Source organism: Lithobates pipiens, unplaced genomic scaffold (genome assembly GCF_037356315.1).
Source record: "Lithobates pipiens isolate NorthernLeopardFrog02 unplaced genomic scaffold, aLitPip1_a1.2 Scaffold_8, whole genome shotgun sequence".
In the NCBI taxonomy this organism is placed as follows: domain Eukaryota; kingdom Metazoa; phylum Chordata; class Amphibia; order Anura; family Ranidae; genus Lithobates; species Lithobates pipiens.
Window position 1 is genome coordinate 517,283,462 of NW_027507903.1, and position 27,495 is coordinate 517,310,956.

The following is a 27,495-nucleotide window of genomic DNA, read 5'->3' on the forward strand; positions in this document are numbered from 1 at the left end:
TACTGATAGGGTCACCAGGTGAAAATAAAAAAAAGCTTAAAAAACACTAGAAAATGCATTTCCTGGAGAAAATGCATGGGAATGCTGAATAGCATCAAAACTGCCCCATCATATTGCCCCCATCAAAACTGCTTATCATATTCATCTATTATAAATCCGTACATGGTGTCTGTGCTCTCCCCCACTGCTCATCACTGTGTATAAGAATCTTTGGTAACCATGGAAACAAAACTGACAACAAAAGCCTGAATGCCCTAAATTTAATGACATTTTCTGAAAAGATCACTAAACTTAAACAGTTTTTTTCACAAATACTGTAAAATATATCAAACTGAAAAGATATAGCCAGATTGCTGAATATTTTGTGAACATTTTAAAGTTTGTTTGGCGTCTGTAGGGGAAAGTATGAAGGAGCTGAAACTTTTGGTAGCTGAAGAAGATTTTAAGGATTTTAAGCATGCTCTCATTGACTTCAATGTTAAAAAAAATGTTAAAACCTTAATATTTTAAAAAGTATAAATAGTAGAAAAAAAGTTGAAGAAGTCCCATCATCAGCTGAAAGAACTGAACATTTTAAAATGGAATGGCTTTAATAGCTGAAAGTATGCAGAAGTTACGCAGAGCCAAAAAACATACGGAATAATAATAAAAAGATGATGATGATGATGATTACCGTAATAAATAAAAAAAAGAATAACAATAGTGGGACTGCTCAAGCATTCCCACTAATAAATAAAAAAATGAATAGCAATAGTGGGACTGCTAAAGCATTCCCACTAATTAAACTAAAACAGCCACCACATCTAATAATTGGTAAACTGAAATATATTATACTTAAAATAATAAAGGGTAAAAGGGTAAAATATCACTTTAATGCACTGCCCATAGTTCAAATTCTGTGATTTTACAGGATTTGTTCAATTATTATTTATCTTTTTCTCTCTTTTTTTAACCAAAAAAAATATATAAATGTTTGGAATCCTTTTCCTAAAGATCCCAGTTTCACAGGATGCTGAAGTGAATGTGGGCTATCAGGCAGCTACACACTTGCTGGTCTCGAGATAGTGGTTCATATGCTGGTATATTTTTATTTTCCACCATGACAGGACCACAGCTGGAGCATTGAATTATATATCACATATGGACAATATTTTGTTCCTACCAATTGTCTTTAATGGAAAAATCTCCTAAATAATTACACGGAAAAAATAAATAAAATAATTATGAAGAATTTGGTGAATACAGTACAGGGCTTAAAGTAAGGTGGTCAATATTACAATAACATGAAATCCGGGTACATATTATTATTTTTTTTTGGCAAATGGTAAACTATTGTATAAGAATATTTTCCTCAAATTATATATGCAGTGTATGTGCTATGTTTTTATGGAATGATTTATGATATATACGTTATTTCTCACATTTCGACCATGAGATTAAAAAAGAAGATACTTCTTAGAACTTTTTGGGATATGACTACCAAATGTTAAGAAGATAAGAGAAAAAACTTTTCAATACAAATTTTGTATTTTATTCTTACCAAAGAATTTTGGTTAAATAAGAAAATTGTAAATGAACAATTCAGAACAGTAAAAGATTGCATGGTAACAACACATAGGATACCTTTGAACATAAATAATCATATATTAATAGCTAACTGTTATAAGACTACAAATATTAAAGGAACAGTTAGGCACCGTAACGACTTTGTCCAAATGACGTTTTTATGGTGTCAGGAGGTCCCTGTGCGCTGTCCTACTTTAACGAATTAAAAGAATTCTCGAGCGATTTAATCCCAAAGTCTGTGTTCCAGCATCGATCTCCCAGCGGCGCCTCTGATTGGCTGAAAGCAGTCAGCTGACATTCTCAGCCAACCAGTGATTCCCATTCATAAAACTGGCTTGAAAAAAGTATGTTTCTTTTTCAAGCCAGTTTTATGAATCGGAGTCACTGAATGGTTTACAGCGTCAGCTAACCGTTCTCAGCCAATCAGAGGTGCCGCTGGCCAGCCCTGCAGAAGCCTTCCAATTTATAGAGATTTCTAAACCGGAAGAGTCAGGATGCTGGGAGATTGGTGCTGGAACACAGACTTTGAGGTTCAACTATTTGAATGATTAAAATGGTTCTCATTAGGAGGCAAAGTGCTAAATTTGGAGCTATTGTTTTAGAAATCAATGTAATGTTGCTGCTAATTGCTCCACACTCAGCACTTTGCCTCAGAACTGCTTCAGTCTTGCTATGGTAAATATACAATTTTGTGTGTATATATACATATATATATATACATATATATATATATATATATATATATATATATACATATATATATATATATATATATATATATATATATATATATATATATATATATATATATATATATATATATATACATACATATATATATATATATATATATATATATATATATATACGCACATGCATACATTGTATATTTATATACTGTATATATACATTGTACATTATATATACATTGTATGTATGTATCTATATAGATATATAGATATATATCTATATGTATATATATCTATATGTATATATATATATATATATATATATATATATATATGTATATATATATATATGTATATATATATAATTTTAATATGGTTTTATACCTGGACCCTGATGGTCTACAGCTAAGAGCTAGATGTGAGCAAATTGATTAACTTAATAAATATATCACTGCCATTTAACCACTACAATACAGGGCACTTTCACCCCCTTCCTTCCCAGCCCAATTTTCAGCTTTCAGCGCTCTAGCGCTTTCAGTGACAATTGCGCGGTCATGCTACACTGTACCCAAATGAAATTGTTATCATTTTGTTCGCACAAATATAGCTTTATTTTGGTGGTATTTATTCACGACTCCGTTTTTTTTTTTTTTGCGATATAAGCGCAAAAAAAGCGGAAATTTGGAAAAAAAACAATATTTTCTTTTTTCTATTTGAAAAGAAATCCAATAAAATCAAATTTTGTCATAAATTTAAGCCAAAATGTATTCTGCTACATGTTTTTGGTAAAAAAAATTCCGTTAAGTGTATAATAATTGGTTTGTGTGATCACGGACATATGTACGCAAATGATCATGTACATATGTGTGCAGGTGATCACATACATATGTGTGCAGATAATCATTGGGACATGTGATTTTAGTGGGACATATGTGGGGGACATGTTTTTATTATTAGGGACATGTGTTTTTATTATTTGGGGACATGTATGTTTTGGGGACATGTGTGTTTTGGGGACATATGTGGGGACTGTGTTTGTACTGTGTGGTGTGTTGTGTGTTTACACTACACTGATGATCAGTGAGTAAAAAGCTGTAAAAAGCAGCCCATACTCACTGATCATCAGCCGGCTGCAGCGTTCTGCTCTCCTCTCCTCAGCGGTGACTTCCGTGTGAGGAGAGGAGAGCCGATTGCCTAGCAACCGGCTGTTTGTTTACATCACATGACGGCCGTGATTGGACACGGCCGTCATGTGATCAGGAGGGCCAATCACAGAGCCCTCCTGCCGATCTGAGATGTGCCGTGTCCGGGTGACACGAGCACATCGGGATCGCGCCGCTGCGCGGGCACGCGCGTGCGCGATCCCGCTACTCCTGAATGACGTTCCTGAACGTCCTATCAGGAGTAGACGGCTCCCACCCGGCGGTATATATGCATTGGCCGGGTGGGAAGTGGTTAAGAAACGAATTATACAGAGTCATTAGTATTCTGTTACATTAAGTTAAAGTTATTCAGTTGCTACTGCATAAACCATAACTGCAGACTACTAACTTCTGGAATCCGTAAGGGTCGGTGGTTAGCACACACTTGACAGGCAGCTTCTTCCCTCTCACTCTCTCACTTACTACTTTCCCACTACTACTGAGCATCATCACGCTGAAACGTAGCATGCGTCAATGTCAGGAGTCAGGAGGACCAGGATTCATCTGTCCTTCCTAAAGTTACAGCCGGCCTGCTCTCTGCTGCAAAACAGGACCCTGCACTGCAAGCAAGGCTCCAATCCCTGTGACAGTGGGCGGTGCTGCGGTCAGGCCGAAAAGGCAGGTATGGAGGGACAAGGTGCCAAAATTCAAATCCAATCTGGGTACAAAACCGGGGACAGACTTGGTCCGGGGACATCTGGTCACCCTAGCTTAACCACTTGCTTACTGGGCACTTAAACCCCCCTTAGTCCCAGACCAATTTTCAGTTTTCAGCGCTGATGCACTTTGAATGACAATTGCGCGGGCATACAACACTGTACCCAAATGAAATTTTTATCATTTTTTTCCCACAAATAGAGCTTTCTTTTGGTGGTATTTAATCACAGCTGGGAGTTTTATTTTTTGCTAAACAAACAAAAAAAGATGCAAAAAAAAAAAAATCATGTTTAATAGTTTATTATAAAATTTTGCAAACAGGTCATTTTTGTCCTTCATTGAAGTGCGCTGATGAGGCGGCACTGATAGGCTGCACTGGTGGGCACTGATAGGCTGCATTGGTGGGCACTGATAGGCTGCACTGGTGGGCACTGATAGGCATAATTAAGGCGGCACTAATAGGCACAGATAAGGCGGCACCGATGGGCACAGATAAGGCGGCACTGATAGGCAAAGACGGGCACAGATAAGATGGCACGGATGGGTGGCTCAGATGGGTGGCACGGATGGGTGGCACTAAGGGGCACTGATAGGTACCACTGATAGATGGGACTGATGGGCACTGATAGGTGGCACTGTTAGGTGGCTCTGATAGGTGGCACTGCTGGGCACTGATGGGCGGCACTGTTGGGCACTGATGGGCACTGATGGGCGGCACTGCTGGGCACGGATATGTGGCACTGGGGTGCAGCACCTTTGTTGAGGCAGATTGTGGGCACTGCTGGGTGGCACTGTGGGCACTGCTGGGTGGCACTGCTGGGTGGCACTGTGGGCACTGCTGGGTGGCACTATGGGCACTGCTGGGTGGCACTGACAGGGGGGACACATTTTTTATTCATGTGGCAAAGCAGGGGGCAGGTGGGCACTGGCAGGGGGCAGGTGGGCACTGGCAGGGGGCAGGTGGGCACTGGCAGGGCTGGCCGTGATCGGGACTGATGTGATCGGCTTTTCTTTTTTTCTCCTCGTGCTGTCAGCGCGAGGAGGAATAATAGCCGATTACCGGCTCCGTTATATCACATGATCAGCTGTCATTGGCTGACAGCTGATTACGTGATAAGGGGTCGGGATCGACCCCTTGCACGAATCAGTGATCAGGCGAGTCTCGTAGACTCGCCGATCACAGAGCGCGCCGCGCGCGCCCCTCAAGGGGCGGGCAGGCCGCTCGTGCACGGGACTACGTCAATAGACGTAGTCCCGGCAAAGGAGAGCCGCGCTGTAGCCGTCATTCGGCTATAGCGCGGGTCTCAAGTGGTTAAAGTGATACTAAACTGAAAAGGTGATAATCTTTACACAATCACAGAGATTTTCTAATGTATTCAAAATTCTCCACAAGCGCTTGTGACACTGCGCAGGTACTTGTCCCTTACATTACACAATGAGTAAACTTGTGTCAGCCCATGGTACTGGAGATAATAATAATAATACATAAGCAAAAATTGTTAAAGTGACACAAAATTTTGTTTAAAAAAATCTATTTAACTCAAAAATGAGATTTAATTTTTATTCTTAACTTAAAAATGTCTCCTATTTTGCTCTCAGCCTAATCCAAATCTCTTACATTTGTTCTCTATGGTCCAACTGTATGTAGAAATGTCCTCTCCCAAGATGGACTTTGGACTATGAACTGTGGGATTTGTAGCGTGCATAGAACAGTACACAAGAAATGGCCTGGAGCTAGGCACTAAGGGGAGGGCCAGCATGACTAGGGTGGGGGCACGCTGTGTGAAGGGTTGTGTAATGGGAAAAGGGTAGGAAGCAGGCCGGTGGGTGGAGATAGGATTAGTGAGGGAGTGGAGTCAACGTGCGGCGGCTCAGTTGGCGGCGGTAATCAGAAGATTTTCTGCTTATGGTGTCAGGCCGATGTGGGAATTGGGGTGGTGTATTTCCCTAGGTGGTGTACTGTAGGTTTTGGGTGTACATGGGTGGTTGCCTTTTTTATTGTCGTAGCAGCGCTAGGTCTATGGGGTCTTTGAAGGCGGTGCTGAGAAATAATGGAGGTTTAGGGGGGTTGGGCACATATGGAGGTATGGCTGTCCTTTCCCTTAAATGGTGACATTGGTGTGTAGAAGGTTGTATCTGGAAGGAATTTGCTGGTTTGTCCCTGAGCTTGCGTAATACACGGCGGGGGGCCTTTTATGGGTGTACCCATACAACTAGTTGGTTGGAAATTATAATTTATCTTCAAAGACCTCTAGATCAGGAAGGTTTAATACTGATGTGTATTTTGGTTGATAATGTTTTTGTAAAAATATATTTGTATGCATTAAGTTATGTTTCAGAGAGTTTTTTGTATTTCATATGTTTGTAATAAAAAAAAGGCTGCTATGGCCATTCGACTCCAAAAAGAATGTGTCCTCTGCTCAATTTCTAAGTAAGATATGGTAAGGAATAGGTTGTCATTTAAGGGAGCCTCACATTAGACATGTGCAGAGTAAAATATTTCGTTTCGGAATTTCGTTTTCGTCTGAAAACTTAATTTATTTAGTTACTCCCGAAATTCGTTTTTATTTATTTCATTTTTCGTTCAAAAATTGCATTCGTCCGAAAATCCACATGAATCACGGTCGAATCTGTCTTTGAAGGCTTATGGTGTCTGTCGAATGTATAAAGAAGATTCGACGGAGCTAGTATATAGCATACTTTAGAACCCTATTAAAGTCTATGGGACTCCAACGTTCAAAATCTAAAGTGCTCATTTTAAAGGCTAATTTGCAAGTTACTGTCCTAAAAAGTGTTTGGGGACCTGGGTCCTGCCCCAGGGGACATGGATCAATGCAAAAAAAAGTTTTAAAAACGGCCGTTTTTTCGGGAGCAGTGATTTTAATAATGATTAAAGTGAAACAATAAAAGTGTAATATTCCTTTAAATTTCGTAGGGGGGGGGGTTGTCTATAGTATGCCTGTGAAGGGGCGCATGTTTCCCGTGCTTAGAATTGTCCCTGCACAAAGTGTCATTTATGCAGGAAAAAAAGTCCTTTAAAATCACTCGCAGCTATAATGAATTGTCGGCTCCCGTAATACAGAGAACACTCATTGAAAGTCATTGATAAAAAAATAAATAAATAAATAAAAAAAAAAGCGTGGGGGTCCCCCAAATTCAATTACCAGGCCCTTCAGGTCTGGTATGGATATTAAGGGGAACCCTGCCTCAAATTTAAGAAAAAATTTGACGTGGGGTTCCCCCTAAATATCCATAACCAGACCCTTCAGGTCTGGTATGGATATTAAGGGGAACCCCGCGTCAAATTTAAAAAAAAATTGACGTGGGGTTCCCCCTAAAAATCCATACCAGACCCTTTATCCGAGCACGCAACCTGGCAGGCCGCAGGAAAAGAGGGGGGGACGAGAGAGCGGCCCCCCCTCCCTCCTGAACCGTACCAGGCCACATGCCCTCAACATTGGGAGGATGCTTTGGGGGTCTGTGACCCCTCAAAGCACCTTGTCCCCATGTTGATGAGGACAAGGGCCTCATCCCCACAACCCTGGCCGGTGGTTGTGGAGGTCTGCGGGCGGGGGGCTTATCAGAATCTGGAAGCCCCCTTTAACAAGGGGACCCCCAGATCCCGGCCCCCCCCCTGTTTGAAATGGTAAGGGGGTACAAAAGTACCCCTACCATTTCACAAAGAAAGTGTAAAAAATGTTTAAATAAAACAAACACACTTTTGAAAAATTCCTTTATTAAAAATAAAAAAATAAAAAAAAGATTCCAGCGGCGGTAATCCACTCTTGCTATCCATCGACGGACGGTCATATCTCCAGCGATGTCTAATATCATCCAGCGCAGCGCAGCATCCTTCTTCTGTCTCCATGGAGGAGACACTACAGACATTCCGGCGGCTGACGTTTGTTATATACGGAGGGCGGGGCCACCCGTCACCTGACCCCGCCCCCCTCTGACGCAAGGGGAAACCCGGGGTTCCCCGTGACGTAGGGGTGACCCCGCCCCCCTCTGATGTAACGGAAACCTGCCTGTGTTACATCAGAGGGGTGCGGGTCACCCCTACGTCACGGGGAACCCCGGGTTTCCCCTTGCGTCAGAGGGGGGCGGGGTCAGGTGACGGGTGGCCCCGCCCTCCGTATATAACAAACGTCAGCCGCCGGAATGCCTGTAGTGTCTCCTCCACGGAGACAGAAGAAGGATGCTGCGCTGCGCTGGATGATATTAGACATCGCTGGAGATATGACCGTCCGTCGATGGATAGCAAGAGTGGATTACCGCCGCTGGAATCTTTTTTTTATTTTTTTATTTTTAATAAAGGAATTTTTCAAAAGTGTGTTTGTTTTATTTAACCATTTTTTACACTTTCTTTGTGAAATGGTAGGGGTACTTTTGTACCCCCTTACCATTTCAAACAGGGGGGGGGCCGGGATCTGGGGGTCCCCTTGTTAAAGGGGGCTTCCAGATTCTGATAAGCCCCCCGCCCGCAGACCTCCACAACCACCGGCCAGGGTTGTGGGGATGAGGCCCTTGTCTTCATCAACATGGGGACAAGGTGCTTTGAGGGGTCACAGACCCCCAAAGCATCCTCCCAATGTTGAGGGCATGTGGCCTGGTACGGTTCAGGAGGGAGGGGGGGCCGCTCTCTCGTCCCCCCCTCTTTTCCTGCGGCCTGCCAGGTTGCGTGCTCGGATAAAGGGTCTGGTATGGATTTTTAGGGGGAACCCCACGTCAATTTTTTTTTAAATTTGACGCGGGGTTCCCCTTAATATCCATACCAGACCTGAAGGGCCTGGTAATTGAATTTGGGGGACCCCCACGCTTTTTTTTTTATTTATTTATTTATTTTTTTATCAATGACTTTCAATGAGTGTTCTCTGTATTACGGGAGCCGACAATTCATTATAGCTGCGAGTGATTTTAAAGGACTTTTTTTCCTGCATAAATGACACTTTGTGCAGGGACAGTTCTAAGCACAGGAAACATGCGCCCCTTCACAGGCATACTATAGACAACCCCCCCCCTACGAAATTTAAAGGAATATTACACTTTTATTGTTTCACTTTAATCATTATTAAAATCACTGCTCCCGAAAAAACGGCCGTTTTTAAAACTTTTTTTTGCATTGATACATGTCCCCTGGGGCAGGACCCGGGTCCCCAAACACTTTTTAGGACAGTATCTTGCAGAATCTTTTCTCTCTGTCAAATCTTTTTTCTCTGTCGAATATTTTCTCTATATAATCTTGGACTAATAGAGGTAAGGTTAGGCACATTCGAACACAGGTTCTATAGACACGTTGTCAGAGTCACGTCGAATCTCCTATTCTATATCGAACTGTTGTAACAATGAAAACGAAAATAAAGCATTTATTTATGTCGGATCTTTCGTTTTTCGGATTTTGTGCTTTCGTTATCGTTTGGCAAAACGAAAACGAAAATAGCTGAAATTCGGACGAAAATGCATTCGGAAGAAAACGAATGCACATGTCTACCTCACATACAGTGCCTTGCGAAAGTATTCGGCCCCCTTGAACCTTTCAACCTTTTGCCACATTTCAGGCTTCAAACGTAAAGATATAAAATTTTAATTTTTTGTGAAGAATCACCAACAAGTGGAACGAAATCTATTGGATTTTTGAAACTTTTTTAACTAATAAAAAAATGAAAAGTGGGGCGTTCAAAATTATTCGGCCCCCTTGCGTTAATACTTTGTAGAGCCACCTTTTGCTGCGATTACAGCTGCAAGTCGCTTGGGGTATGTCTCTATCAGTTTTGCACATCGAGAGACTGAAATTCTTGCCCATTCATCCTTGCAAAACAGCTGGAGCTCAATGAGGTTGGATGAAGAGCGTTTGTGAACAGCAGTTTTCAGCTCTTTCCACAGATTTTCGATTGGATTCAGGTCTGGACTTTGACTTGGCCATTCTAACACCTGGATGCGTTTATTTGTGAACCATTCCTTTGTAGATTTTGCTGTATGTTTGGGATCATTGTCTTGTTGGAAGATAAATCTCCGTTCCAGTTTCAGGTCTTTTGCAGACTCCAACAGGTCTTCATCCAGAATGGTCCTGTATTTGGCTGCATCCATCTTCCCCTCAATTTTAACCATCTTCCCTGTCCCTGCTGAAGAAAAGCAGGCCCAAACCATGATGCTGCCACCACCATGTTTGACAGTGGGGATGGTGTGTTGAGGGTGATGAGCTGTGTTGCTTTTACGCCAAACATATCGTTTTGCATTGTGGGCAAAAAGTTCGATTTTGGTTTCATCTGACCAGAGTACCTTCTTCCACATGTTTGGTGTGTCTCCCAGGTGGCTTGTGGCAAACTTTAGACGAGACTTTTTATGGATATCGTAGAGAAATGGCTTTCTTCTTGCCACTCTTCCATAAAGGCCAGATTTGTGCAGTGTACGACTGATTGTTGTCCTATGGACAGACTCTCCCACCTCAGCTGTAGTTCTCTGCAGTTCATCCAGAGTGATCATGGGCCTCTTGGCTGCATCTCTGATCAGTCTTCTCCTTGTCTGAGCTGAAAGTTTAGAGGGACGGCCAGGTCTTGGTAGATTTGAAGTGGTCTGATACTCCTTCCATTTCAAAATGATCGCTTGCACAGTGCTCCTTGGGATGTTTAAAGCTTGGGAAATCTTTTTGTATCCAAATCCGGCTTTAAACTTCTCCACAACAGTATTACGGACCTGCCTGGTGTGTTCCTTGGTCTTCATGATGCTCTCTGCGCTTTCAACAGAACCCTGAGACTATCACAGAGCAGGTGCATTTATACAGAGACTTGATTACACACAGGTGGATTCTATTTATCACCATCAGTCATTTAGGACAACATTGGATCATTCAGAGATCCTCGCTGAACTTCTGGAGTGAGTTTGCTGCACTGAAAGTAAAGGGGCCGAATAATTTTGCACGCACCACTTTTCAGTTTTTTATTTGCTAAAAAAGTTTAAATTATCCAATAGATTTTGTTCCACTTCACAATTGTGTCCCACTTGTTGGTTATTCTTCACAAAAAATTTAAATTTTATATCTTTATGTTTGAAGCCTGAAATGTGGCAAAAGGTTGAAAAGTTCAAGGGGGCTCAATACTTTCGCAAGGCACTGTATATACACATCCCTTAGTCATGTCCTTAACTAACATGCACTGCTTGTTCCAAACAAATGGAAGTGAGGCGGGAATGAAGAAGTTCAGAATGCCACAAATGATGTTACAAGGAGGCATAAGAACACAAGAAGAAACAATTTCATGAGAAAAAGAATACAGGGCCACTACATAGTGGATGTGTATGGAGTATATTTGGATCTTTTTTATTGTCCCTTTAATTCAGTAGTGCAAGAGTTGACTCATTCCAGCAGTCCAATGTTTTTTTTTTAAAGTCCAGCCCAGCAATGGTAGTTCTGAAAGGTCAGAAGTAGTTAGCTCTGCTCTACAGTTTGATTAAGGAAACATAAATAGAAATATTACATGTTGCAGACAGACACTGAAATAAATGCCCCTTGTGACTCATAAACCGATGACCAAAGGCCATTTCAGGACTCCACCTAGTCACACCATCCAGAGAAAGGCCATTCAGATGCTGGAGTACTTCATGTAGTAGTGTTGTTATAGTAGTGTTATAATATGCTGGACACTTCCTTGGAAGCCTGCACTGATTAATTCCTCTGGATAGACAGTGATGTATGAACATCGGTTACAGCTTCCATATGTGGATTAATGAAACTGCTGATTACTACAGCTGCCTTGTTCAGACTGCAGAGCAATGCCAAACTACATACATCATTTAATGCTGCTTTGTTATTTTATGGAGTTCATTCTGCTAAAAGGGAACCAGTCACACATACTTGTGACAATATGACTTTTCACTTGAGTTGTAGTTGGGGGAGAGGGCCACCATTTTTACCCCCCCCCCCCCCTTAAATTGCAAAGGCAGTCAGACTGGGGTCATGCTGCAGCTACAATTCTTTATGGCAAAAATTATACCCCCTCAAGTGAATAGGGTCATGCCACAACCACCCCAAAACCCCAAAACTGTACGTTATGCACATGGTTGCAGAGAAGTGGTAAGGCATTTACAGGGTTAAAACATATTGCCTTATAAACGTTTCTTAAATGTGTTCCATCGCTTATCACTTTTCAGAGGGCTGGTAGGTACTGCTGCATGCATAAACCTGGCCTTATAATTTAGCCCTTCAAAATTTGTCCTGTATAAAATACACAGGGTCTATGGCTAATTAAATCTAGGTGAGGCCTCACCAACCCTTTATTCAACAACAGAGGTGGTTAATGTTGGCTCAGTGTCAGTCACCTGTTTTAGTTTATAAACGTGGTGTGCATTTTCGATTGATTTTAGTGCACCATATTTTAATAACCGTCTCCCTCACTTTGCACAAAAACTTGTACCTGTTGGCTGGTTATTTTTATTTTGCTATGTTCTTTATGTAGTGTGAAAGTCCGATTTTTAGTTCCCATCCTTACAAGCGTTACACTTGCTTGTCTTGATTTTGCTGAGATCTTTGCTGTGGGCCTGCTTAGCACCACACAGCCTCTTCTTTAACCGCTTGCTGACCAGCCGCCGCAGTTGTACTGCGGCAACATGGCTTGGCTACGGAGCCAATGTGAGCCATTATCGCTCGGGGCACACGGAGAACCAGGATCTGTGTGTGTAAACACACAGTTTCCAGTTCTCAGAGGGGAGAAAAGACAGATTGTCTGTTCATATAGCATATGAACAGTGATCTGTCATCTCCTCTACACAGTTCCCGCCCCCCTTCAGTTAGAACACACACTAGGGAACACAATTAACCCCTTGATTGCCCCCTGGTGTTAACCCCTTCCCTACCAGTGAAATTTTTACAGTAATCAATGAATTTTTATAGCGCCGACCGCTGTATAAATGGCAATGGTCCCAAAAATGTGTCAAAATTGTCCGACATGTCCGCCATAATGTCGTAGTCCTGATAAAAATCGCAGATCGCCGACATTACTAGTGAAAAAAAAATGTCTAAAAAAATTTTGTAGACGCAATAACTTTTGCGGAAACCAATCTATACGCTTATTACGTTTTTTTTACCAAAAATATGTAGAAGAATACATATTGGCCTAAACTGAGGGTAAAAAAAGTTTTTTTTTTATATATATTTTTGGGGGATATTTATTATAGCAAAAAGTAAAAAGTATTTTTTACAAAATTGACGCTCTTTTTTGTTTTAGCGCAAAAAATAAAAACCGCAAAGGTGATCAAATACCACCAAAAGAAATCTCTATTTGTGAGAAAAAACAGACATCAATTTTGTTTGGGTGCAACATCGCCCGATCACGCAATTATCAGTTAAAGCGGCACAGTGCCGAATCGCAAAAAGTGCTCTGGTCGGGAAGGGGGTAAAATCTTCCAGGGCTGAAGGCGGTTAAGATCTTCACTGTTGGGTTCTGCTTCTTCTGTACTGTCATCTCCATTCATTCCAGTAGAAAGTTCATACTTTTTCATGCTCCTCTGGAGTACCAGGGTCTGACAGTGAAATTCATCAAGAAGACGATTTGTGGCATTGAGCAGGCTGCACAATGAGATGGAGTGGTGACAGGTAAGGGTCCATGTGGGAGAATTTCAGAGCCCGTAAATACTAAGCTAAACTGATGATTTTCTTGTTTTGATACTGAGAGATTTGAGATGACCACTTGCTGGCAGTCACTTCATACATACTACAGCTGCACATGAAATTTGGACCTTGTTTAGACAGGCTTTTAGCTTGACTGCGAGAGATGTGTAGAGCAAGCTAACCATGGATCTAAATAGTGTTGGCTATCACTTTAAACAAGTTGCTAGCAGGCTTTTATCAAGTTTCAAATAGTACCGAAGCCTGCCTGCTAGCAGTTAAGTCACAGCAAGCGCTTCCATGTGTATCCAAGTTTATTAACTTCAGAAGGTAGAAGGCCGCTTTAAAACCATCAACTCTTCTTCTCAAAGTTCGCTGAAAGTTTTGCAGATACTTTGTGCATTAGGTGATTGTGCATGTGCAGCAACACATTTGAGTATTGTTCATGATAATTTTTTCATTTACATTATTTTTCTGGGCTTGCGTGGGCCCAGGAGAAGCATGGCAGACCCCCAAAAAAGCATGCCCTGAAAAACTACTGTTTAATGCACATGAAGGGCTTGTTTACACTTGCAGATAACTCTTGAGAGGGTGTTTGACTGGTGGTGAGAAGGCATTATGTTGTCCCCTGAACATCTATTTAATCCCTAAAACACTTGAATTGTACATGGTTGCCGTGCGGCGCCATTCACTGTAACAGAGGAGATACATTTTGCTATACTGAGATGCAAAGCATCATGGCGGCAGCATGTGTACACCCCCATCTGCTGCATTTGAAGCTTATAGGGGATCAGTGTAAATGCAGGATTAAACACAAGACTACTCAAGTATGCCAATGGTTTGTAAAATAAAGTTTGCTGTACATACGTGTGTAACCTTCTCTGTTTTTGTAAAACTTGCCCCAAATAAATGTGGTCACCTCCACATGAAAAGGTTTTGGTTTTTGCCCCTTGACAACCCAAGAGTTTAGCAGTATAACTCTCTATCCAACAACTATTGAAGTATTCAGTTTTCAACCATTGAAGTAGAAAGCTTCTGTATGTCCCGTTGTACCAACCACTGAATAACCCTTTCACTAGAGAGCTTGAGTTTTAGATAAATTATAAAATAAGGGCAGAAAGTGGCACAGCAGTAATCAGTGCAATTGTATAGCACCGATCGCTGTATAAATGCCAATGGTCCCAAAAATGTGTCAAAAGTGTCCGATGTGCCCGCCATAATGTTGCAGTCCCTATAAATATCGCTAATCCCTGCCATTACTAGTAAAAAAGCCCGGTACTCAATAGATACAGGTGTGAGAACCATTAGGCAACATCTTCAAATCAGGGCAGGTCCAGCAAGGTAACCTAAATTAAACCAGCATACCCATCAAACACACCAGTACATAGTTGTACATGAGCATTTTATCAAAGGCTGAAGTAGGAGTTAACACTGACCAGTCAGACACTCCAACGTATGTCTCCACCACCATGCATACTGCCACAGAGCAGGTTTAGGGAGACCAGCTTCCACTATATATAGCCACACACACCTGATTCCTATCTGGATGACGATCACAGCAAAGCGCCGAGGCGCTGCCGGATGATGTCACCAGACACAATCCCAGGCCATGCATGCACGCGCACACCAGCGGCACATGCGCACTACCACAAAACATCCCCTTGGCGTGATGAACACAGAAATGCAGCCGTCCTCCCATCCTTAACAAGCAATGGCATCCTTGAGGCACCATCTAGTGGACAGCCCAAGGATGTCAATAGGAAGGGAGACCACACAATCACCTGGGAAGATTAGACACCCAACACAGAGGGGCCAACAATGGAAGTACCCTGCTCCTATTTCAAAGGGTCTCATCCAGCACCAGGAAAACCAAACAACCAAAACACAAAATACCAAAAAGAAATGAAATGAAAAGGGGGGCGGTAAACATATTAATCTAACATTAAATCAACAAATAGATAAATACATTTAGGAATAATTCAATCACAAAGTGCCAAAGTATGTTTGTTTTTCATGTCCCAATTCCTTGAATTACATTGTCCAGATAAGGACACCACAAAACCTGATCCACTGAAAAATAAGGAAAAGGAAAAGAGGGGGAGGGAAAAGGGGGGGGGGGGGCGAATAAAATAGATTTTTTTACAAAAAGGATTTGTATGAATTGATTTTGTTGATTCCTGAAGGGGTTGAGAGCAGAAAGTTTCTCTATCCAATAGGTCTCGGATCTCAAAATTGTGTTGTCCCTATCACCCTCACAAAGAAAGAAACCAGAGTATTATTAAATCTGTGATGAAGACCTATGTGTCTGGTAATGGGTGTAAGTATTTTTCTGCTGAAAGCATAATATAGGTGATATGTCATCATATGTCCCAGTTCGCGAATAGTTTTGCCTACATAAAAAGCATGACATCAAATAGATGACACCACTAGTGGTACAATCTGCATAGTGTTGCGACTGGTGCCACTGGCCATTAGGCAGATAGATGCATTGCCCTCAGTGATCCAAGGGCAGCAGCTACATCTGCCACAACAATAAGTCTCCCTAGAAGGATTAGGAGAAACATCAGATTTGATAATGGCTACTCGTGAGGGTGTCTCGCAGAGCGAGTGCCCGCCTAAACATTAGATTCGGGATGGAGCGTACATACTTAGACAAAGAGTCCTCGGGCAATAAATGCTAGTGGTTTGAGATGGATAGACATAAGGATTGTTCATGGGAAAAGAAACGGGAACTTGACTGTATTAATCTCAGTTTTGCTGGCACTTTTAAGCTTTTAAGCTTTAAAAGCTTTTATTAAAAGGGTTTTAGAATAGCTTCTATCAAATAGTCTCAGTCGTAAAAGACTAGATTGGTAGAAAAAAGTCCTCATCCAAGGAACAATTCCTGTAAAGGCGCAAATATTGGACAATAGGTATGCTTTGGATCAATGAGCCGGGGTGCGAACTAGAGGCATGTAGGATGGTATTGCCAGAGCTAGGCTTGCGATAAAGATTGGTTACAATGTAGCCATTCTCATCAACAAGAATTGAAAGATCTAAAAAAGCAATTTGTTGGATGCTAAAGGTAAGTGTAAATCTCAAGTGGAAATCGTTTACGGTATATTTAGAGTCTCATTTTTTGAAATAGTGTTTTACACATCTTTATTTTACGTGGTTCCCACACTCGCCCAGGAGATTGCCTTCACGGGCTTTGTGACGCCTAAGTATCTGGATGTCAGCTATTTGGGCGAGTTTTTTTCACTCCTATAATTGCATTCCTATTGGGCCTTATCTATGCTACTGGGGTTGTTCTAGGGGGGTATACTACAGTTTCTATGTATATTTTAGGTCACAGTTATATTACGTCTCACTATGTTGGTTGGTGACCCTTCTATCTCTGTTATCTTATTATTTTTGTACATGTTGGATTATTGCATATATTTTTCTTGTAGATCATTCTCTGACATGTATACTCCTGAAGAAGCGGGCCACCGCAAAACATGTAGAGTTTGCAACTGGAGAATTGTTTCAGTTGAATCTACTGCAGAATCTGTTTGATCTTTCTTTTCCCAGATTGCGTCAGAGAATTGGGTGCCTCTAACGAGTAGCATCCTCTGTTTAATATATACCTGCTTATGTTTTTAACATTTCATTTTTGTATAATAAATGTATATTTTTGTAACTCTATTGTGTAAGTCTATACTGTACGATGAAAGTCCATACTGCCTCCACAATTTCTGAATTTTCTATTCAGTTTTAGGATGGAGTTACTCTATTCATTTCTCTATCAAGTAGCATTCCATATATTATGTTTACCATTATTATTGAAAGTGAAAGTAAAAGAAAATGCCAAATTTTGGGTTGTCCTCAGAGAAGTATTAGAAGGGAAATCTTCCAATGGGAACACTAGTTCTGAAGACCTTGGCCGCAAGGTATTCCCTTAATTTGAAGGGATTTCCTCTGAATTCCTGTTTGGTTATTGGACAAGAAGTGAAGGAAAATCTCTGCAATGAGACACAAATGGTGAAAAAAGTCTGACAGGGGTTTTAACCCTCCCTTGCTTTATCCAAAATAAAACAAAACGTTTTGCCCATAGTTCTACTTTAATAAGCTTAATCTACCATCTAAACCAGTCTCACTCATCCCTCCCTGATACAGCTGCTTTTCACAGCACCTCTTTCCCTACCTGCCAACATGTGGCTTGTTTCCCTCAGTGGCTCTCACACCACCCATCCCCTTTTCTTTCTTTTCCACTTTAGAACCCCTGACTCTTTTTTAATACTCTGTTTGAGCACCCCTTCCTTCATCTTCTAATACAACCTTACTACTGTTCCGATGTCCTCTATATATTTAAAAACAGATATACTGGCCATAAGAGACACTCAACTTCTGTCGCCCAAGCCACCTTTAAATTTTACAAATAAGTCTCTTCCAAGTGCATTATAATACATCTGTCAATATAATTAAACAGTATATCTGTCGGATGACTGTGCTCTTTTTTGTTAATTAATGTGTATTGTATTGAAGTATATGGCTTCTATGGCTCATTACTTGTCTGTGTGCTCACTGGAATAAATAAAAAAATGTAAAAAAATAAAATACCATATTTATCAGCGAATAACACGCACCTTAACTTTAAGAGGGAAGTTTCAGGGGAAAAAAATAAAATGTTAAATAAAGGACTTTAAAGCAAAATAAGGGTCAGTGCCCATCAATGCATCCTTATCAGTGCCCATCTGCAGCCTCTAATGTGCCCATTATTACAGCTTGTTTATTGCCCACCTGCAGCCTCTAATACGCCCATCATTGCAACCTGTTTATTGCGCATCTACAGCCTCTAATATGCCCATCATTGCAGACAGTTAAGTGCACATCTGCAGCCTCTAACTTGCCCATCATTGCAGCCTGTTAAGTGCACATCTGCAGCCTCTACCATGCCCATGAATGCAGCCTGTTTAGTGCCTACCTGCAGCCTCTAACCGGCCCATCATTGCCGCCTGTTTAGTGCCCTTCTGCAGCCTCTAACATGCCTATCATTGTAGCCTGTTTAGTGGCCATCTGTAGCCTCTAGCACGCCTATCATTGCAGCCTGTTTAGTGCCCTTCTGCAGACTCTACCATTCCCATCAATGCAGCCTGTTCAGTGCCCTTCTGCAGCTTCTTAATTGCCCATCATTGCAGCTTGTTTTAGTGCCCATCTGCAGCCTCTAACATGCCCATCATTGCAGCCTGCTTAGTGTCCATCTATAGCCTCACCTTTGCCAATCATTGCAGCCTCGCCAATGCTGAATTACACAGATCCGCGATCTCCTGTGTACTTGGCGCTCAGTCACTCACAGTCCCTCCTAGCTCATATGATAGACAGAACAGTGGTCTAATGCCGGACCAGGGGGGCAGGACTGTGTGTGACTGAGTGCCAGATACATGGTATTGCAGCTCACCAGAATGCAAAATTTGCATTTTTGGATTATTATCAATAAATATAAGATATATGCTTAAAGCTATACAGTAGTTACATGAGCAGATTTTTAGGAATGTCTTTCATTGCTTTATTGACCCTGTATCCTTTCCCTAGGTACCAGGTATTGGTCTTCTGCCTTATCTACATACTGCCTCTGCTAGTAATAGGGTGTGCTTACACTTTTATTGGCATGACCTTGTGGGCCAGTGAAATCCCTGGAGATTCTTCAGACCGCTACCATGAGCAGGTGGTAGCCAAACGCAAGGTGGGTAATATTCTCAGCTGATAACCAAGACTAAATATTTCTTTAAAATATGTGTTATAAAAGTGGACAGATGTGTGAAATTCGGGGGAAAAATTGTTCTCACCGATAACCAGATTTCAGATTTAATCTTCTCAATACTGACTTGAGAATGAAATGTTCTTTGTTCTGGGGGAAGTACAACGAGACTGTTGCAGGTACTGGGGGAGATTTACTAAAAATGGAGCACTCAGAATCTTGTGCAGCTGTGCATAGTAACCAGCTTCTTTCTTCAGCTTGTTCAGTTTTGACAATGAAACATGGAAGCTGATTTCTGTGCAGAGCTGTACCAAATGTTGCACTCTCTAGTTTTAGTAAATCAACTCCTGTTTATCACACTCTGGTGACTGACCCTGGACTTCACATTGACATGCTCCAAGCTGATTTACAAAGAATTGGAGCAATAGTGAAGCAAATTCCTTAGCAGCCTTCAGATTTAAAGCTGAACTCTGTGCATGTGTATATATATATATATATATATATATATATATATATATATATATATATATATATATATATATATATATATATATATATATATATATATATATATATATATATATATATATATATATATATATATATATATATATATATATATATATATATATATAGATACACACACATCTCCTTTTTGAGATGGGAATGAGGGACACCTATCAGCAAAAGTATGCAGGCATAGGATACACCCCGTGCCACACCCCCTTAAAGGAGAATTTTACAAAAAAAACTAAGATTGGTTAAACCCACAAGTGATTTTTTTACCACTACTATTCCTTTATATTGGCTTTTGGAATTTGCAAATGCAGCAATTTCGAAATCAGATGAAAGGTTTAGTGCCGGAAACACTTTGAGAGATAGAAAAGTGCATTTTATATACATCTATATAGATCAGACCAAAATGAGGGACACATGAGGGGGGAAGAGGGACAGAGCCCTTCCCTCAGAGCCCTTCCCTCAAAATCAGGGACAGTTGGGAGCTACAGTGGTGTGAAAAAGTGTTTGCCCCCTTCCTGATTTCCTGTTCCTTTGCATGTTTGTCACACTTAAGTGTTTCGGAACATCAAACCAATTTAAACAATAGTCAAGGACAACACAAGTAAACACAAAATGCAATTTGTAAATGAAGGTGTTTATTATTAAAGGTGAAAAAAAATCCAAACCATCATGGCCCTGTGTGAAAAAGTGATTGCCCCCCTTGTTAAAACATACTATAACTGTGGTTGTCCACACCTGAGTTCAATTTCTATAGCCACACCCAGGCCTGATTATTGCCACACCTGTTCACAATCAAGGCATCACTTAAATAGGAGCTGCTTGACACAGTAAGGTCCACCAGAAGATCCTTAAAAGCTACACATCATGCCGAGACCCAAAGAAATTCAGGAACAATTGAGAAAGAAAGTAATTGAGATCTATCAGTCTGGAAAGGGTTATAAAGCCATTTCCAAAGCTTTGGGAATCCAGCGAACCACAGTGAGAACCATTATCCACAAATGGCGAAGACATGGAACAGTGGTGAACCTTCCCAGGAGTTGCCGGCCGCCCAAAATTACCCCAAGAGCGCAGCGACGACTCATCCAAGAGGTCACAAAAGACCCCACAACAACGTCCAAGGAACTGCAGGCCTCACTTGCCTCAGTTAAGGTCAGCGTTCATGCCTCCACCATCAGGAAAAAACTGGGCAAAAATGGCCTGCATGGCAGAGTTCCAAGGAGAAAACCACTGCTGAGCAAAAAGAACATCAAAGCTCGTCTCAATTTCTCCACAACACATCCTGATGATCCCCAAGACTTTTGGGACAACATTCTGTGGACCGATGAGACAAAAGTGGAACTCTTTGGAAGGTGTGTGTCCAAGTATATCTGGCGTAGAAGGAACACTGCATTTCATAAAAAGAACATTATACCAACAGTAAAATATGGTGGTGGTAGTGTGATGGTCTGGGGCTGTTTTGCTGCTTCAGGACCTGGAAGACTTGCCGTGATAAAAGGAACTATGAATTCTGCTGTCTACCAAGAGATCCTGAAGGAGAATGTCCGACCATCTGTTCGTATACTCAAGCTGAAACGAACTTGGGTTCTGCAGCAGGACAATGATCCTAAACACACCAGCAAGTCCACCACCGAATGGCTGAAGAAAAACAAAATTAAGACTTTGGAGTGGCCTAGCCAAAGTCCTGACCTGAGTCCTATTGAGATGTTGTGGTATGACCTTAAAAAGGCCGTTCATGCTCGAAAACCCTCTAATGTAACTGAATTAGGACAATTCTGCAAAGATGAGTGGGCCAAAATTCCTCCAGGACGCTGTAAAAGCCTCATTGCATGTTATCGCAAACGCTTGGTTGCAGTTGTTGCTGCTAAGGGTGGCCCAACCAGTTATTAGGTTTAGGGGGCAATCACTTTTTCACACAGGGCCATGATGGTTTGGATTTTTTTTCACCTTTAATAATAAACACCTTCATTTACAAATTGCATTTTGTGTTTACTTGTGTTGTCCTTGACTATTGTTTAAATTGGTTTGATGTTCCGAAACACTTAAGTGTGACAAACATGCAAAGGAACAGGAAATGAGGAAGGGGGCAAACACTTTTTCACACCACTGTATATATATATATATATATATATATATATATATAATATATATGTGTGTGATTATAGCCAGAGGCTATGATAAGCCTCTAAAAATGGTAGGATCGGGACGCAGAGCCCGCCCAGTTGTGTGACAATAGCGAATGAATATTCGCTATTGTAACACTGATTCTCCTCCCGGTCAATCAAGAAACGGTCCTGAGACCCGTCACCCAATTGGCCGAAAAGGGAGATCCTGCAGGAGGAGGGAAGAGACACAAGGGAAGTGAGGAAACAGCTGCCCGCAGCCCAGAGAGAAGCCACCGCCCGGAGCACTGTCCACAAGATGGGGTAAGTAAGGGGCCCCAACTACTGACTGACCGACCCAGGGGGCGTTCCGCCCGTGACCCAGCTGTCTGACCGAGTGGAGGAGGATGCTGCACGTGACCTGACTGATCAGGGGGGTGGGGTGGTGGCTTTATGGATTGTTTGCCACCCCCTTCCCACGAAAAAAAACACCAGCCGCCACTGCTACCCATGCCAGGATTAGCCATTATAGAGCACAGACTTCTGGTTAGCCTTCAGTGGTCATCTGAAGTTTATGATAAAAACTCTTCCCATTATTCATATTATGAAAAGTTTATACAAATATCTAGTGTGAGGATTGTGCAACACTAAACCTTTTAATGTTGATTATTACTAATTGTCACATTTTGTGTCCTGCAGGTGGTGAAGATGATGATCGTGGTAGTTTGCACTTTTGCAGTTTGCTGGCTGCCATTTCATATTTTCTTCTTGCTACAGACGCTTCATGAAATGACTCATAAATTCTACCAGCAGTTTTACCTGGCCATTATGTGGCTCGCCATGAGCTCCACCATGTACAACCCCATCATTTATTGTTGTTTGAATGACAGGTGAGTGTGGCATGTATAACATCCATAGCGCGTTATCAGCAAAACCTCTGTTATCTATAGCACTGCAACAACAGCCAGAGCCTAGCCAACATCAGTTTCCAAAGTCAGCCTGTGCACAATACTTTGTCATAGAAGCAATTAAGATAAACATGAAATGTTTCACTTCAGTGCAGAGTAGACATTGCCCCTTAAAAACAGGGAGAAACGTAGAGATTTCTTTTGGTGGTATTTTATCTATCACCACTGTGTTTTGTTTTTTTGTTTTTTGTAAAAAAAAAAAAAAAAACAGGGAAAGCCAAGAGATAAAAAAAGTTCAAATACAAAGTTTCATTGTCTTTTTTTTTAAAAGAGGATGTGAAGAGGTCCCAGTTTCCAGTTTTTGTCTTCTTGTTGTTTTCCACTTTTTATTAAGTCCACCAACTATATTTATATATATATATATATTTATATATATATATATATATATATATATATATATATATATATATATATATATATATATATATATATGTATGTAGTAGCGCTTACGCCTGCAGGAGCCACTTAACATGATAGGTTCTCTTTTCTGCCATGACTCTGAAAGTTGCTCGGTCCTTATTGACACTCCTGGTCATATCTTGAAGGTCGCTCACACCTGGGTAACTCTCTATAACAGTATGCACTCTAGAACAGTACATAGGCCATATGCAACTGGATGGTAGAAATAAATAGATGTATTATGACAAGGCAGTTAAACAATGCATTAATCAGTAAACAGGCAACTGAACACGTTTATAGATGCTTAACTAAACTGGGTGAACACTGGCCTATAATATATACAACAATAAAGTGCTGCGCAACACACTAATGCATTCAGTTATAACTTCCTAAAGTGCATTTGCAAACATATTACTGAGTCTTTAAGTATATATGACAATAGGTGAAATTCAAACTCCTCTAAAACTTCTTCAGCACCATGGTGTCTTCTATAGCATATAGCTTCAGTGCTCTCCCATCACCAGGTGAATTGAATGCTCACCTCCCAACATAAGGTTACTCGCTCACCTCTTTAATAATTGCCACCGTATGTCATCCAGAACCAGCTCCTCGGTCCCTCCTATCAATAGAGAGGCTGCCTCCTTACTCCTCCTCTCTGGCTCCTGCACTCAAGCAGAGTCATATGCAAACAAAGGTGAAAACCTAAGGGGTTTATTTACTTAAAGCTGAGAGTGCAAAATCTGGCTCAGCTCTGAATAGAAACCAAATCAGCTTCCAGGTTTTTTTGTCAAAGCTTAATTGAACAAGCTGAAGTTGGAAACTGATTGGCTACCATACACAGCTGCGTCAGATTTTGCATTCTCCAGCTTTAGTGAATCAACCCCATAGTGTACTTCTGCATATAGACTTTATTAGCCCCCAAGTGTGGTAACACTTATAGAGTTCAAAAACAAGCACAGTATGAGATGTAATACTTGTCCTTCGCCAACTCACCACCTCAGCTGGCGAGTGGCAAGTTACAGGCTCGACTCCCCCTCCTAATCGTGTTGCGCCCTGTGATTGGGCTTCTACAGTAGTGATGCTAAATATGCTTTAGAAGACACTGGTGCTGAAGAATTTTTAGAGGAGTTTGGATTTCACCTATTGTCATATATACTTATGGACCCAATTATAAGTTTATGGACTTAATTGGTTTGCACATGCACTTTAGGAAGTTATAATTGAATGCATGTGTTGCTCTGCACTTTATAGTTGTATTTATTTAGTGGGATGGTGGGGTAGTGCTTTAGCATGTAAAATTATTTTTATTTTTTCTTATATATTTTTTCAGGGTACGGTTTACTATATACACATTTTTTATGTGCACACATATATTGATTGCTTTGTTGCGCTGATTACTTTTTGATTTTTCTTTAGCACTGCCCTATATTATGGCAATTAACTACTGCAAAAAGGCTAACCAAATGTTAACTGGTATAAACAAATGGCATTTACTAATCCAAAAGGGAATCTTCACGTGTACTCTGTGCATACAGCCCTTTTGGGTGTGGATGTACGCGTTCCTAGCAAGGGGTGCCCCAGGGGGTGGGCTACAAGTGCCTGGCACCTAATTGTCAGTCTTAGTCGGCTATCATTGGGGCCCATCTTTCAGGGGAAACCTACTCAATATATGGTCGGCTGTTATAAAATTATGGCTGGCCATTTCAATGTTTAATAAATAGATATCAATGACACTTAGCATAGGAGATTGAAAATTATGAAGAGCTGCTAAAATACATAGATTGTTTGCTGATCAGACCTCATTGATTCTTAGCATAGAAGATTGGCAATTATGAAGATCTTTGCTGCTAGAATACATACCCTGTTTCCTCAAAAATAAGACCCAACGTGATTGTCGGTGATGGCTGCAATATAAGCCATAAACCCCAAATAAGCCCTAGTTAAAGTCCTTGCAGGTCTTATTTTCAGGGTAGGGCTTATTTTCAGGGAAACAGCGTAGGCCTTATTTGGGGGGTAGGGCATATATTGCAGCCATCACCGGCAATCAGGCTAGGTCTTATTTTCAGGGAAACATGGTAGCTTGTTAAGGATGTCATTGCCCTTCCTGATAATGTAATCAATCACACAATTTAGGGCTCAGAATATCATTCTTTTGAATGAAAAGGTTTAGTGACTTAAAGAAAATTCAAGAAGGAACTCCCCATGGTTTTTTTTAGCAGCAGTTTGAGATATGCAAAACATCTTTACTTAAAAAAGTATGAATTTTTATTAGTGCAAAATGGTAGGATGATCGTACATCACAGAAATGATTACATCAACAATAATATATAGGCCCTGGTACACGCAAAGAGCAAATATTGATGAAAGATACAACAATCCCATTACATAACAATTAATAATTGGAATGTTTTAACATAGCTTTCCCATATTTCTCACTTAAAAAGCCATTCGATGTATGGAAATACCCCAATGCATTTTAACCCAGAACAAATAATGGTCTTCTTCAGGGGTTTTTTCGTATTTCTGTTAATACAACAATGAATAATTTTTTATGATAGTGAATTATCAAAAAATGGATAAGGACATAAAACACATATTCCATATTTACCCGTTTTATCAGATAAATGCGTTTAAGACCAGAGACTTTTTTAAAAGAACATCCTCCTCATTCAAAGGTAGTCCCAAAATCCGATGCAGGGTTAACCATGTCCAAATAACAGGGGTCTCACGAAGGGGAAGGCACGAAGTGTGGCCACGAGGCCCCCGCAGGGCCTACAAGAAATCACAGGAAAAAAGGCCTCCACCAGACAGGAAAGACAGGTGCAACACACCTAAAATTTGTTCCATAAAATTTAACCAAAAACTGCCCAAAGCAGATGAAAGGAAAAAAAAAGAAAAGGGGGAAGGGGAAGAGAGAGGTGGAGAGAGGGAAGAGGAGAAATTGTTATCTTCCCTGAATCACTGGTTAAAAAAATATGTAAATAAAAAGATAATAAATAAAATCACTTTAAAGTATTTGAAAAAAAAGAGCAACTACCGACTTTCACATTTTTCGGGGGGGGGCAGCGTCCATAGATCCAAGTTATATGTCCATTCCCCTCTCTTTTTAAAGGTTTAGTGACTTAATCCAATAGCAGAACATATAGGAAACCTCACAGGAGCATGGTACACAAGATTAGAATTTTCACCTTTAGAGGAATAAGTACAGCTTTAGTCATACAAAATATTTTGGCAGACATACATAGTTGATAAATTGGTAGTGTGCAAAACAATAACCATAGTAGGTTACAAAACTACTACAGTGTATGCCCATTGATACAGTAGATGGAGGTTGATGACCTTGCTGTTTTACCCTGCTGCTCTGGAACTCTTTCAATGTAGCTGAAGTCACTGGGAATAACTGACAATATTGCAATGAATCTCAAGAGACAGCCAATAGCATAGTTAGTTTCCTATTATGGTAATGATTATTGATCCGCTCAACTTTAGTGCATCATAATCTGATGTGATTTGTTTGATCAGGGTCAGTAATGAAGGTATAATCAAATTGCATTTACTAATCCAAAAAGGTGTCTTTAAGTGTACTCTGTGTATACAGCCCTTTTGGGGGTGGGTGTATGCGTTCCTAGAAAGGGGTGCCCCAGGGGGTGGCTACAGGTGCCTGCCACCTAATTGTCAGTCTTAGTTGGCTATCATTGAGGCCCATCTTTCAAGGGAAACCTACTCAATATATGGTCGGTTGTTATAAAATTATGGCTGGCCATTTCAATGTTTAAGAAATAGACCTCAATGTTACTTAGCATAGGAGGTTAAAAATGATGAAGAATACATAGTTTGTTTCCCCATCAGACCTCATTGATTCTTAGCATAGAAGATTGGCAATTATGAAGATCTCTGCTGCTAGAGTACATAGCTTGTTAAGGATGTCATTACCCTGCCTGATAATATAATCAGTCACACAATTTAGGGCTCAGAATATAATTCTTTTGAATGAAAAGATTTAGTGACGTAATCCAATAGCTGTCAGCCGAACAGTGAGCAAAGTGGGGAGAACTCCCAGTGGCCCAGAGACCTGGCAG

General features: G+C 40.9%; 1 protein-coding gene across 1 annotated transcript in view; it reads left to right on the forward strand.

Annotated features, from left to right (window-relative positions):
* Positions 1 to 27,495, forward strand: part of TACR1 (tachykinin receptor 1) — a 368,641-nt gene that overhangs the window by 330,013 nt on the left and 11,133 nt on the right. Inside the window, exons 3-4 of the mRNA XM_077469423.1 lie at positions 19,266 to 19,416; positions 22,749 to 22,939. Coding sequence (XP_077325549.1) covers positions 19,266 to 19,416; positions 22,749 to 22,939 — 342 coding nt within the window. The remainder of the gene's footprint in view (positions 1 to 19,265; positions 19,417 to 22,748; positions 22,940 to 27,495) is intronic.